General features: G+C 36.2%; 1 protein-coding gene across 2 annotated transcripts; it reads right to left on the bottom strand.

Moving 5' to 3' along the window:
• Window positions 1–415: 415 nt before the first annotated feature.
• Window positions 416–9,591, bottom strand: LOC104231336 (uncharacterized). 2 transcript variants are annotated; one of them, XM_009784311.2, is made up of 3 exons: window positions 9,188–9,591; window positions 4,368–4,473; window positions 416–698 (listed from the first exon to the last, which is right to left on the bottom strand). In XM_009784311.2, exons 1-3 carry the CDS (start codon window positions 9,401–9,403, stop codon window positions 616–618), a joined length of 405 nt encoding a protein of 134 aa, XP_009782613.1. In that variant the 5' UTR covers window positions 9,404–9,591; the 3' UTR covers window positions 416–615. The 2 variants fall into 2 exon arrangements, with proteins under 2 accessions (XP_009782613.1, XP_070030394.1); XM_070174293.1 differs by lacking the exon at window positions 416–698 and adding an exon at window positions 3,265–3,505 and having other exon boundaries at window positions 9,188–9,556.
• Between the last annotated feature and the right edge of the window lie 5,231 nt (window positions 9,592–14,822).

The raw sequence follows: 14,822 nt of genomic DNA, 5'->3' as shown, positions 1-14,822 counted from the left end.
GGTTCGGGGATTTGGGTCGTGACATTGGTCTTGTATTTATTCCAGTTCACAGATCACGATCAGCCTTTGAGCTTTAAATGAAGTACTAACATTCAAGTAAGCCTGAGCCAATTAGCTAGTTCATCTTATACATGAAATTAGAGTTAATTAACAAGTCCATGTATTTTGCTCAAATATTTGATCTTGCTTCGAGTTAGCATCCTTGAATTTTAACATATAAAATCAAATTTCATAACAAGTTTTTTCAACAAATTTTAGATAACTACAATGATTCTCAAAAAAAAAACGCTACCCAATTTGAGAAACCTAGAAATCCTCCGGGCTTAATTTCAACCCAACACCTCTCTTAACACTTTTTTTGTTTTCTTTTTATGATAAGGACGTTTTTCATATCATTATATGCATAGTTAAATGATTTTTTGTTACAAAAGAAATAAAGATGACTTTACTGGATAATTTCGAATAATTGAGTGACCATATCAATAATAATTCGGTTATACAGGTACATGAATTTCCCACTAGATCTTTGTAGCTGGGTATTTTCAATACATACATGGGCAGACTATAACATCACTGTCGTCGTCACCCTTTTCTCTATCATTGTCACCAGCGAGTTCAACCAGATTTGAATAGAAGTATAGCTTTTGAATCCAAATAGAAGTATACAAAGTGGTTCGTCTCATGAGTCACATAAGAACCTACGTGGGAAGAGGCAAAACACAAAAATGCCATGAGTTGTTGATGCATAATAAGTCTGTGGATCAAAGCAGTCAATCTTTCGTTTAAAACGAACAAATTATTCAAAAAAGCATCATAATGCAGACAAGACTTCCCATCCTCACCAAACTCTACAATCTGTTGGTATACGGAGGAAGAAAAAAGGAATAAAAACAAATGACCAACACAGCAGAATTGGTTCTCATCCGAATTGGGAATGACTTTAGCAGCCTTCATCACAGTTAAATTGAGCGACCATTTTCTTTGCTACACGTACCATCTATAATCCTCAACCAAGGCAAACAACCAACAAAACTGAAATTGATAATGGGGCAAACAAAATCTTGGCTATGCAGAAGTTCAGCAGAGCACAATTTGAGATTAGCAACCAAGATATTGTGGAAAACTAATTCCATCAACATCAAACTCAGGCAAAGGACAGCTATTCCAAATTACGAACTCCCCTAATATTTCACCGCACGAGGACAAATACTCTACCAGAGCCGAAGACGCTAAAATTATATTCACAAACCTCTTACACCTAAAGCAAAATGACAAATGTAGCCTCAAGCATGATATGTTAGAGGCATCAAGTAATTTCTTTTGATGTACACTTCAGACAAAATTCATGGTCAAACCAATTAATCTCTAAGAAACTTTTACCAAAGCAAAGAAATAAAAATACAATACTCTGGCACTGCAAATATTCCACCTCTAGTTTTATGGCGCTAGAGAAAGGAAAAAGAAAAGGATACTAGGGGAGCAACAAAAGAATTTAGTGACAGTAAAATATAACCATATTAAATTGTGTACTATATAACTCAGGCAAAGATATCTGAAAAGGTTTAACAATTTCCTGTCTGAACAAGAGAAAGTAAAAGTCCTACGTGGTTTCAAGAAGCACCAGATGAGATACGTCCACCAGATGAGATAATACTATCTACAGATGTTAACAGAGCTTCAGCTGTGAAAAGACCATTCAAGCTAAGTAATTGAAAAATCTATAGGTCTGCGTGAATCAATTTAATAAGTATCGACACTGGTGATCAAGTTTTCTGCTACCTTTCTACACAATATTAGCTAGTCTTTAGACATAAATTTGGTTGAAACTTAAAAAACGAGTTTTTGAAGTTATGTTGGAAAATAATTTTTGGAAGTTGAAGTTGTGTTTGGACATGCATTTTATTTGAAAAAAACTTGTTTTGTGAGTGCAAGAAAAAATTTCACCCAAAGACTACCTAAACTAGATTTTGGGAAATTGAAAAAAAACATCAAATGTTTTTCAAAAACTGATCATATTCTATGAACAAACAATGTTTTCAAAAAAAAATTAAAAAAAAGTTGCCAAAATCTGTGGTTAAACGAGAGCTTAGTTACTGTAGTCCTTTGTTACTTTTCTACACATATTACTTTTGTATTTTGTACTTATTTTTTTATTGTGGGTGGGGGTGGGGATAAAGCCCATTTATCATGGCGCCTCTAGGTTAATTTTCTCTTTTGAGTTCCAATGTATAGTCCAGGGGTGGGGATAAAATCCACTTTATCATGGTGCTTCTAGGCTAATTTTGCCTTTAAGTTCAAACATATACTCCAAAATTCTTCAAATTATCAAATGTAGTAGATGAGGTTGGCGTCCTCTAGCTTTTGGCTGAACGTCAGTCGCTACTTTCGAACTGCTGTTAAACCGAAACTAGCTATTGCAACTAGCGTCAGCCTTCAAATTATTTGACACCAAGGGTAAGTGGTCAGTATAGCTGTGTTCTTAACCGAAACTGGCTATTGCAACTAGCGTCAGCCTTCAAATTATTTGATACCAAGGGTAAGTGGTCAGTATAGCTGTATTAAAGAACAGTATAATCTCCATTGCGAACCAAGAAGGAAAACCTTTTCTTTCTATAGGTACCCAAAAATGTGATAATTCTATTACACTGCTCTGAACAAGTACCACAAGTTACACAATGAAAAGTACAGATGCTTCACTAAAGTAACGGAAAGAAGCTTAAGTATAGTTTGACAACTGAAGCCTTAGCACTTACAAAGAATGAATACCCTGTCAAACTATTACAGGATTCGTCCTACGTAAAGATAAATAAAGGACTATTGTTAGTAGCAAACTGCTGATTCTCTGATAGATTTGATGTATTACACTTCTACTCTCAAATGGATCACTAAAACAGGGAGTTCTCCTTAAGTCATGATCAACCTCTAACCTATTTCTTTTAATCTAGACGTGATCAACTTCTAACCCACTTCATCACTCATTGATTTTCTTCACAAGCACAGGAAAGTCATGTGTGACCACTTAGGCATAACAAATGATACTCTATGCATAATCCATTTATTCGCATCTCACAGGACCGGAGGTAATCACAAAAACCATTCATCACCTAAAAGACTAGACTAACACAAAGTAGAATTTCATAGCGAGAAACTTATGATTCATCTTTATAAATGACAATGCTGGCATTAGCATATAATAATTTTACCTACCAGATTATGACATTTAGGAGAAAGAGTTATAAAACAGACGAAAGAAAAATAAGTAAATTAACGTGGGACATCTGAAGAATTAAGTTTGCGATAACACCAAAAATGTAAAACTGTGTGCATGCATAAGCACAATATCTCTCAGCGATTGTGTATTAATAGAGAAAACATTGCCTTATTTACTACCACAATTTCTAATCTCACACAAACATGACAAATGGGTAAACATGCCACCAAGCTGAGAGTTTGGCCGCTCATGTGGGCGCATGACAACAATCTTAGCAATGAAAGTTTCACCATCCTACATGTGAACACAAGAGGAATCTCTGATGTCATCAATTGCGGTTTAATAACTGGGTGTATGTGTTTGTCAAGAAAACAAGCACATAACAAGGTAGACAATGTTGTAGAAACCCTAACAAGATTGAAGGACATGTTGATACCTTTAAGATCCTAAAGGATACCAAAGGTTCTTTTACCATAATGGGGCCGGCTAAGCCAGATGCTGGCCAACCAATAAATTATCTTTTGAGAAGTGTTAGAAATGATGATATCCATTACCCTTTGACCCGTTGTTAGAAAAAAGGGTCATTCTCACCAAGTTTTGTGATTACTGATATTTTGTTGCAGGAAAAACCAAAAGTGTAATGAGATTGTGTTCGAACACGATCTGCCAAATTATGTTACAAGTAGTTGCATAATTCTAATTAAGTAGTTACCGAACCACCTAATACTATTGAACCTAGATATATTCTACCAAGAGTGGTGAAAACCTCAACACAGAAATTTTAACCAAACCCCCTTCCCAGGTAAGCTTTTCCTTTGACCTTCAAAGATCAAAAAGTTAGACGAAAATAAGATCCTTTGACAAGTCATTTAAAATGCACAAATACTAATCCACCCTGACATTCAAGACAAAGCCTGAAGGAAGGCCAGATCCGCACATTTCCAACATATATTGCATGTCATTGCAATAGGCCGCAAGAAGAAAACAATTTAACATTAGCTTTGTTACCATGTTACCTTCCAAGCATAAACTTCTAATTAGATAAACGGAAATTTGATTTCTTGTAGAAATGTTTATCAATATAACCAATGCAGCACCTATGAACTTGAAAAAGGAAAAAACAAGCTGGAAGATAAGAAGAGCCAAGCATGTTTACCGAAGTTTTTTCCGACAATGCAATGCCAAGAAGGGCCATACTTCTTGTCGAACTCCTTCTTAATCTGTTCTGCTACATCCTTCTCAACATTACACTTCTCAAGTGCCTAAAATATACACAGAGACAAAATGTATAAACATTCAGAAGTTGTATAGTCATGTCATATTCTGATCAGCGTAGACACTTAAAATTCTGGACTCTTCCTGACAATCAAGCAGAGAGTCCGGAACCAAAGTGAATTTTTTTTTTTGGATTCAAAGCACAAAAATAGGTGAAAAAAACAACCTTTGACCATTTTATCTATAGCGCATGGATTGCATGCGCTATACCTTAACGGCACATTTGTCCGTTAAGGCATAACGCATGCAATCCATGCGCTATACCTGATTTTCAAATGTCTGTCAAAGTACAGGTATAGCGCAAATATTAGATGCGCTATACCTAAAGTTGAAAAGACAGATAGGTATAGCGCATCTAATATATGCGATATACCTGTATTAAAAAACGGTCAATCCTTCTTCGCGACAGACCCCCATCTAATATATTGGTATGCCGTGTAAAACATAAAAGTTAACAAACAAATCGTTACTAATGAAATAAATTGAATATTATTTAGTATTTTTTTATATGAATAATTATTAAATATATCGTGATTAGTTATGAAATTAAATTTTCTTATAACCCAAAAATATCTGAAAAAAGATGACACATCAAATAAAACCCTGCCGAATTATAATCAAAAAATGTAAGAAAATAACATATCAAATATATCAACCTAAGTAATAATATAGAAAATTTATCGATTAAATATTAATATAAAAATATCACAATATATTGAAAGATGTTAAACGATTAAAGAAAAAAATACGTTAATTAATATTATTCAATTTACAGACATCGTCATAGAGCTTCCCCCTATGCATCGTGGACCTGCTGTTCGAGAGCTACTGTTGCTCCAGGTGGCCATAGGTCTTCACACATCTGGGATGGATAGTTGTCACAGACCTTCCACCCAGACGTATAGACGATATTTGAGAGTTCATTAGGGATCACCCACTTCATCCCCGTATAGTTACACGCCTTGAGCAGACGGAACGGCTATGATAGAGCGGTGGCAACCGGAAACGCACACATTTCATCTACTTATCGGCGAGACTACCATCACGCTACAGGACATGGAGGTTCTATTCGGGTTGCCCGTTGATGGTATGGTTGTCATCTAACCGCAGGCTCTTAGGGACTATACGAGAGAGGACTATCTACATATGTTGTAGAGGCTCACAGGTTTCCAGCCTACAGAACCAATTGCTTTGAGTGGTGCCAGTCGATAGCATTTGTCGCCCGTTAGGCAACATCAGGTGGCGCTGCACGCGGAGATTACTGATTACTCACCGGCAGAGGCTATCGAGCGACAGACGAAGCTATTGCTCTTGATGATGTTTGGTGGTATTCTGTTCCCGAACACTTCAGGAAACCTAGTTAGCTTGCGATTTCTGCATCATCTGGAGCGGCAAGATGAGTTACCTACTTACAGTTGGGGTGGAGCAGTTCTAGGCTACCTTTATAGGCAGTTGTGTCGGTCGTCCATGAGCACCGTAAGAGACGTCGCCGGTTTTATTCTGCTGCTGTAGGTGATAACATTATCAATTCTTTTTATGATTATAACATAGATAGTACAAAATCACTTAAATTTTACGTCCACAATCAATATTAGTTTTGGGCCTGGGAGCGGTTCGTGCCACCTCTCCCACCGATAGCTCCAGATGCACCACCTCCACCGTTTCTACCACGTGCTAGGAGGTGGGTAGATAGGCGAGGTCGCCCCCGCGAGGTCGAGGCTCGACATCATCTCCCTTATTACAGAGATCTATTGGATTTACTTGAAGACGCTCAGGTAAATATATGACAGTTTGTTTGATAATGCTTAATCTGTCTTGCGTTTACTCACGATTCTTTTGTTTTTAATAAATAGTTCATAGGGAGGCCATACAGTGATGAGCTCATCACTGGATTGCCAGACTATTGCTCGCACGATCGAGCTATGTGGATGTCTTCAGTCCCACTTATATGTCTCGATATAGTCGAGCATTATGCCACCGAGAGACATCAAGACATATATTTTTGGGTGGCATGATGCTCGACTATATCGAGACATATAAGTGGGACTGAAGACATCCACATAGCTCCACCGCGGGGGCAATAGTCTAGCAATCTAGCGATGAGCCCGTCGCTATATGGCCTCCATATGAACTATTTATTAATCAAAAGAATCGATAGTAAATGCAAGACAGATCAAGCATTACCAAACAAACTTAGTCATACATTTACCTGAGCGTCTTCAAGTAAATCCAACAGATCCCTGTAATAAGGGAGATGATGTTGAGCCTTGACCTCACGGACGCGCCCTCACCTATCTACCCACCTCCTAGCAAGTGGTAGAGACGGTAGAGGTGGTAAATCTGGAGCTATCGGTGGGAGAGGTGGCTGGATCTGCACAAACCACTCCCAGGCCCAAACTTAATATTGATTGGGGACGTAAAATTTAAGTCATTTTGTATTATCTCTGTTATAATCATAAAAAGAATTGATAATGTTATCACCGGCAGCAGCGGAATAAAACCGGCGACGTCTCTCAAGGTGCCCATGGACGACCAGCACAGCTGCCTATAAAGGTAGGCTAGAACAGCTCCACCCCAGATGTAAGCAGGTAACTCATCTAGCCATTCCAGATGATGAAGAAATCGCAAGCTAACTACGTTTCTCGAAGTGTTCGGGGAATAGAATATCACCAAACATCAGCAGCAACAACAACCTTGTCTGCCGCTTGATAGACTCTGTCGGGTGAGTCATCGTAATCTCCGCGTGCAGCGACACCAGATGCTGCCTAACGGGCGACAGCTGCAATCAACTGGCACCACTCAAAGCAGTCGGCTCCGCAGGCTGGAAACTTGTGAGCCTCTGCAACATATGTAGATAATCCTCTCTCGTATAGTCTCTAAGGACCTGCGGGTAGCTGACAGCCATACCATCAACAAGCAACTCGAATAGAACCTCCACGTCCTCTAGCATGATAGTAGCCTCGTCGATAGGTAGATAAAATGTGTGTGTCTCCGGTCGCCACCATCTATCATAGCCATGATCATAGACCAGTCGAAATGCAATCGGCCGATCTCTATAATCCGGTAAAAACCCCTCCACTCAAGGCGTGTAACTGTACGGGGATGAAGTGGTGGTCCCTAGTGAACCCCCAAAGATCGTCTACACGTATGGGGTGGAAGGTCTGGGACACCAATTGTCCATCTCATATGTGTAAAGATCTATGGCCACCCTGGAGCAACTGTAGCTCTCGAATAGCAGGTCCAAGATGCACATGGAAAAGTTCCATGACAATGTCTGTAAATTGAATAATATCAATTAAAGTATTTTTCTCTTTAATCGTTTAACATCTTCAAATATATTGCGATAGTTTTTATATTAATATTTAATCGATAAATTTTCTATATTATTACTTAAGCTGATAAATTTTCTATATTAATATTTTATATGTTAGTTTCTTATATTTTTTGACTAAAATTCGGCTGGGTTTTATTTTAACTGTCATCTTTTTTTCAAATACTTTTGGGCTATAAGAGAATTAAATATTTAATTTTCATAACTAATTACGATATATTTAATAATTATTCATATAAAAAATACTAAAAACTTAATTCTAAATAATATTCAACTTATTTCATTCATAATGATTTGTTTGTTAACTTTTATATTTTACACAAAAATCCGGCATAGCGCATATATTAGATGGGGTTCTGTCGCAAAGAAGGACTGGCCGTTTTTTAATACAGGTATAGCGCATATATTAGATGCGCTATACCTATCTGTCTTTTCAACTTCAGGTATAGCGCAAATATTAGATGCGCTATACCTATATAGCGCATCTAATATTTGTGCTATACCTCAAAAGACAAATGTGCCGTTAAGGTATAGCGCATGCAATCCATACGCTATAAATAAAATGGTCACAGGTTATTTTTTTCACCTATTTTTGTGTTTTGAGTCCAAAATAACCACAAGCAAAGATCCATCTCACTTTTTGTCTGAGAAATACACTTTTTGTCTCTTGAATCAAAGATAATAACTTAGAAAATAAATAGAGAAACATTCAATATTGGACTCACAAATTTATTACGTAATTAAAGAGTTTAAATTCTACGCATTGACGGTGTAAAAGATATTGTATTTACACAATAAGGTCTTTATTAGGTAATTAGAGATGAATCTCTTGGTAAGTATTATAATAGGTAATCTGGTAAAAATGATATCGGACCAATATCACGGGTTAAAATATTTTTTACAGTATCAGTGTATATAACTTAAATCCTTAATTAAATTGTTTTACTCAAACAAAAGATCCTTTGTTCAGGAAATATACTCATTTGGCCTCTAATTAAAGAAAATAACTTAGACGCTATAATCACGAGATGTTCAAAGTCTACTCACACTTTATAAATTAAATAATTTAAACGATTTAAAGTCATATGCACAGACATTTTAACATGTGAAAGCTGGTCAGTTACCATATTTATCAGTACCAATTAATTTGTATCAAGAGATTTCCCCAGTAATTGCCAAATGACCTAATTGTGTACAAACTTTAATGACCTGATTGTGTAAATATTTTTTGCACCGGCAGTGAGTAGAACTGAAATTTATTCACGATTTCAGTTACTAGTAATTATTTTCTCACTCCGAAAATTTGTTCGTGAATAATTAACAAATTCGTGTGTGTATGTGTGTGTGAGAGAGAGAGAGAGAGTATATACAGCAATAGCAATGTCGACAGCCTCATTTTGGAGGTCAGGTTTCATATCGGCACTTTTTATGATTACTGTCTTCTTCCCAACAGTAGTAGAAGTAGCTGAACTCGAAGAGGATTTGCGATCATCGGAGGAGGCTGATAACGACTTGCGATCGTCCGACGAAGACTTCACCACCACAGCTCCGGCTCCGATACCATTTCTCTTCGTGTCTTCGCTCATTTCTTCTTCTTTTCTTCTTCTCTTTCCGTTTTGAAGTTGAAGGCTGACACGCCGGGGCCGGTGCAAAAAAGTGCAAGAAAGAGAGTTTGCGTTTGTGTGCGCGCGCGTGAGAGAGAGATGGTCTTTCTGATTTGTTTGCCGCTTCGGAATGGATTCGGGTGTAATTGAGTATAATTACATTTTGGCATGTTTGTTTATTTAGTCATGGAATTAAGTGTAATTGGAGGGTGTAATTACATTCGTGTAATTGGAGGGTGTAATTACATTCTTTAATTCTGAGGGGTGAGAATTAGTTATAATTTCACTGTATAATTACAAGGTTGTCTTTTAGTTTCTTTCCTTTTTGTTTTATTTTAATTTATTCTCTTTATAACTTTTTATTTCTATTATTTTAATTTTTAACTTTATTTTACTTTTAATTTCTTTTAAAATTTTAAAATATATTTTTCTTTATACATTATTTATCTTTTGTTTCTCTATCTTTGCTTCTTGTGATTACATGTAATTACTTATATTTTATTTTTTATTTTTTATTTTTTGAAACTACACCTCCTAATATTAAAAATATTAATGAGTCATTAACAAACTTGGCATATAATGAGTGATGAAATTAAAGTGGAATTTTATTGTTGAATGTGGTTATAAACTTGTCATGTTTCCTAATCTTAAGTTGCAGCGGAACTTACTATATTATGTCGGAATTTGACATATATGTTAAACTATTTTATTTATTTTTTGAATTTTGAAATTGTGTTATATTCATGGTTCTAATTTACTTGTTTTAGTAGTATTGGCTCACATTGCATGTTGTTCATTTTTTAGTTAGAATTAATAGATGAGTTTTGTGAAATATTTGACTAATGCTATGACATATATTTATAAATTAATTTATTTTATCAAACATGAATTTCATGATGAACAAATAAAACGTATATTTTTAATTTTTGTAACTATCTAAACTAAATATTATTAATTTAAAAATATATATATAAATTATTTTTACAATATTAGTTATAAATATATGATTACTAAATTAATGTATATTCACGAAAAAATATACATCTTAAATACCAAATATAATATTATTTATACTTATAAAAATTTATAGGCATATATTTATTATATTAACTTTTAAGTTTTGATAATTACTTAATTTAAAATTTAATTTAACTATGTAATTACACTTGTGCAACCAAACAGTAAACATATAATTACACTGTAATAACACTATGACAAACAAACAGGTCGTCGTAATTACACAACTGTGTAATTACTACCCTTGTAATTACACCAATTCCAATTACAGGGTGGCTTTCCAAACAGACTCTAAAGAAAATGTTTTTACGATTCTAAATTCTGCATATTTTGAAACTTAATTTTCTTTAAAAAAAACTTTGGAAAAATATTTTTAGTGAGAAGTAATTTATATTTAACTAATTAATTTAAACTGTACTTTTGATTAGTAATTAATAGAAAAATTATCAGTTATGCCAGACCATCAGTAAGTTAGTATGAAAATTAACCAATTCATAAAATATTATCAATATTAGCTAATTAGCTATTTGTGGTAAAAAAAAGTCAAATTTTTGAATTTTGTTTTCTTTTGAGTGAGTGTTATTGGAATAGATTGGATATATCTTAAGGAGTTTAAATCCAATTTTTGGATGATTTGGTAGAGTTTTGATATGGTTTGAATTGAAAATTCGAAGTAGAAGATGAACATAGAAAAAAGATGATATGTGTATCACACTCTGTATCATTTGTATATCACATCTATATCATATTTGTATCAAATGTGTATCGTATGGATATCTATGTACACCTGTGTGTGAGATATATGTGCGATACATGTTTGATACATGTGTCGCAAACGAATTTTTTGAACTCGATTTTAACTACGAATTTTGATGCCAAATCAGATCAAATCACCTCTAATCTTCCTAAATATTGTATTTGACTCATTTATATATTTTCAATAAATTTCAACCATATCTGTTGAAAAATAACCATTATTATATATATGTCACACCTCGGATTTTCCACCCTCGGGAGTCGTGATGGCGCATACTACTATGAGCTAGGCAAGCCAATTACGTGAACAATTTGTCTTTTTACCCATTTTATATCCATTAACAATTTCGAAGTAATAACATTTAGACAACGAAATTTAACATAAGCGGAAGAAAAACAATAAGCTATCTGAACATGAATATCTAATACAACTGTTTGAGTCTCGACTACCCAGAACTGGTGTCACAGTTTCACATACGATCTAAGAATACTACAAATAAAGAGTCTGAAAGAATTAAATACAACACTGTCTCTAGAAATTCATGAAAGAAATAGGAATAGTAGATAGAAGGAGACGGCAAGGCCTGCGGACGCCTGCAGGACTACCTCGGATCGCCTGATGAGCAAGAATCAGCAATCCCTCTGCGGTCCGAAGTCTACAACACTGGGGTCTACACAAAAGAGTGCAGAGTGTAGTATCAGCACAACCGACCTCATGTGTTGGTAAGTGCCTAGCCTAACCTCGGCGAAGTAGTGACGAGGCTAGGACCAGACTATCAAATAAACGTGTGCAATTTAACTATATATGGCGAGAAAAGAAGTACAAAAAGAAACAGTCATATACAGTCAAGTATGGGAGGGGGCAAACGTGCTGCGGGGAAATATCGAATAGTAACAGAAGGGCAACAAATAAGTATGAGGTTCACCACAGTTCAATTAAAAATAGGAAGGGAAAATCATGTTGCGGGGTACAACAAGTATCAACAGGAAACCAGCAATTTAGTGTAGAGAAACTGTAACACAATTATCAATAAAAATTAGGAAATCAAAGACAAGTGCACGACATTACCCTTCGTGCTTTACTCTCTCTCACCAAAACAATACGCGGCATTACCCTTCGTGTTTTAACACTCTCTCACCAAAACAATACACGGCATCACCCTTCGTGCTTTACGTTCTTCCTCACCCAAACAACAATCACAAGGCAAATAGGGTAAGGGAATCTATAACCTCGAAATAAAATCAAGTAACATCAGAAAATCAGTAAATAAATGTAAAGGACAACATAACTCAATTATCAGCAAGAATCAGGGAAAATCAAGGACAAGTGCACGACATCACCCTTCGTGCTTTTACTCTCGTCCTCACCATAAGAATCAATACAATAGGCACGGAATGGTACATCGTGTGGCACGGCATCACCCTTCGTGCTTTACACTCTTTCCTCACCATGAAATCAATATAATAGGCAAGGAATGGTACATCGTGCGGCACGACATCATCCTTCGTGCTTTACACTCTTTCTTCACAAAACAAACAATGCACGGCATCACCCTTCGTGCTTTAACTCTCTTCCTCACCCAAATAACAATCACAAACAATAGGGCAAGAAAATAAAGGAAATTGCAATAAGAATCCCAGCAAGGGAGCAACAAGTCAACAATTAAATCCCGGCAAGGGAACAACATCAACATCCCGGCAAGGGAGATAACAATTAAATCAACAATAGCCCGGCAAGGGTGACAACATAATAATCTCTTCTCTTTTTCATTTTTACTTCACGATTCACTTCACAACTCGAGCCAATGCTCTAGAGGTTCAATTATCACTTATACCTTCACAACTCATTTCACAACTCGAGCCAATGCTCTAAAAGTTCAATTGTCACTTATACTTTCACAATTTGTCATACAACTTGGGCCAACGCTCCTCAATGTTCATAGGTCACAATTCTTTCCACAAACTTTATACAACAAATAAAAACCATCGCCAAGGCATAAAAGATACAACGAAGTCATGATAATCACAATATAAAGACTTACGGGCATGTTAGACACCAACGTATAGATATTTGTCACCATGCCTATACGTCGTACTCAACAATTACTACATAGCAAATAGGACTCAATTCCTAATCTCTCAAGCTAAGGTTAGACCAAACACTTATCTCGAACTTCCACGGCCAACTCAAGCATCAATCACCGCCTTTCCTTTCGAATTCGGCTCCAAATCAATTGTATCTATACATAATCGACTTCATAACATCAATAAATGTTAAACAATCCAATTCCAATGCTTAATGATAGCTTTCTAATCATTCTCCCAAAAAGTCAAAGATTGACCCCGGGTCCACTTGGTCAAAACACAAGGTTCGAACCAAAACCCGATCACCCATTCACTCACGAGCCCGAATATGTAATTTATTTTCAAATCCGACCCCAAAACGAAGTCTAAATCAAATATATCAAAAAGCCCTAACTCTACCCAAATCCCTAATTTTCTACCCTTAATTACATTATTTAAGCCTAGAAATCTAATGGGTGTTAATGGAAATTTAAGAAAATGAGTCTAAGATTACATACCTATGAATTGGTGGTGGAATCCCCTTTCAAAAATCGCCTAATTTGGAGTTGAAATGAAGAAGTTATGAAATTTTGGTGTAATCCCGTAATGGCTACTGATTTGGTCTTTTAAAATAACTGGGCGAATTTACCCATCACGTTCGCGATAGGCTCATCGCATTCGCGATGGGTTAGGTCTGACAGACCTTCGCATTCGCAGGATAAGGCTCGTGTTCACGGAGCTTTGGCTCCTCAAGTTTACGCGTTCGCGGAGCTTTGGCTCCTCAAGCTTACGCGTTCGCGGGCTAGTGGCCGCATTCGCAATGAACAAATTGATGACCCCTCCCCAGGACCTTATGCGTTCGCGAGTGCAGGGACGCGTTCGCGAAGGGTTTCCCCCCTCAGCTTCGCGTTTGCATCTCGAGCTTCGCTTTCGCAAAGAAGAAATTGGGCACCTGAGAGATTTTTCTTAAACGTTCGCGAGTGGGACACGCGAAGGGTAAAATCCCTGGGTACTGAACAACAAAAACCTATAACCTTTCCTAAGTCCAAATCCTTCCGAAACACATCCGAAACACAGCCGAGCCCTCGGGGCTCCTAACCAAACATACGTACTAACTCAACAATATCATACGAACTTATCTGTGTGATCAAATCGCCTAAATAACATCATTAACAACGAATTAAACCTCAAATCAAAGAATTTTCTCAAACTTCTTAAAACATCAATTTTAGTAATTTAGGTCTGAATCACGTCAAATGACATCCGTTTTTCACCAAATTCCACAGAAACATCTTAAATCATATATAAGACCTGTACCGGGCTCCGGAATCAAAATACGGGCCCGATAGCATTATGTTCTAATCAAATTTTATTTCAAGTTCCTTTAAACAATTTCAGAAAATAATTTTCCTTAAAAAATTCATTTCTTGGGCTTGGGACCTCGGAATTCGATTTCGGGCATATGCCCAAGTCCCATATTTTCCTATGGACCCTCCGGGACCATCAAATTATAGGTCCGGATTTGTTTACCTAAAACGCTGACCGAAGTCAAATTAACTCACTT

This window comes from Nicotiana sylvestris, chromosome 5, assembly GCF_000393655.2.
Source record: "Nicotiana sylvestris chromosome 5, ASM39365v2, whole genome shotgun sequence".
Classification (NCBI taxonomy): domain Eukaryota; kingdom Viridiplantae; phylum Streptophyta; class Magnoliopsida; order Solanales; family Solanaceae; genus Nicotiana; species Nicotiana sylvestris.
Note: the sequence above shows the minus strand (reverse complement) of the source record. Positions and strands in the feature narration are given on the sequence as shown.

Coding starts and splice junctions, on each gene's coding strand:
- LOC104231336 (XM_009784311.2), bottom strand. CDS start 9,403: ATGAGCGAAGACACGAAGAGAAATGGTATCGGAGCCGGAGCTGTGGTG. Junction 4,474..9,187: donor CTGTCGACATTGCTATTGCT/GTATATACTCTC, acceptor TGTATATTTTAG/GCACTTGAGAAGTGTAATGT. Junction 699..4,367: donor CATTGTCGGAAAAAACTTCG/GTAAACATGCTT, acceptor CTTCCCACGTAG/GTTCTTATGTGACTCATGAG.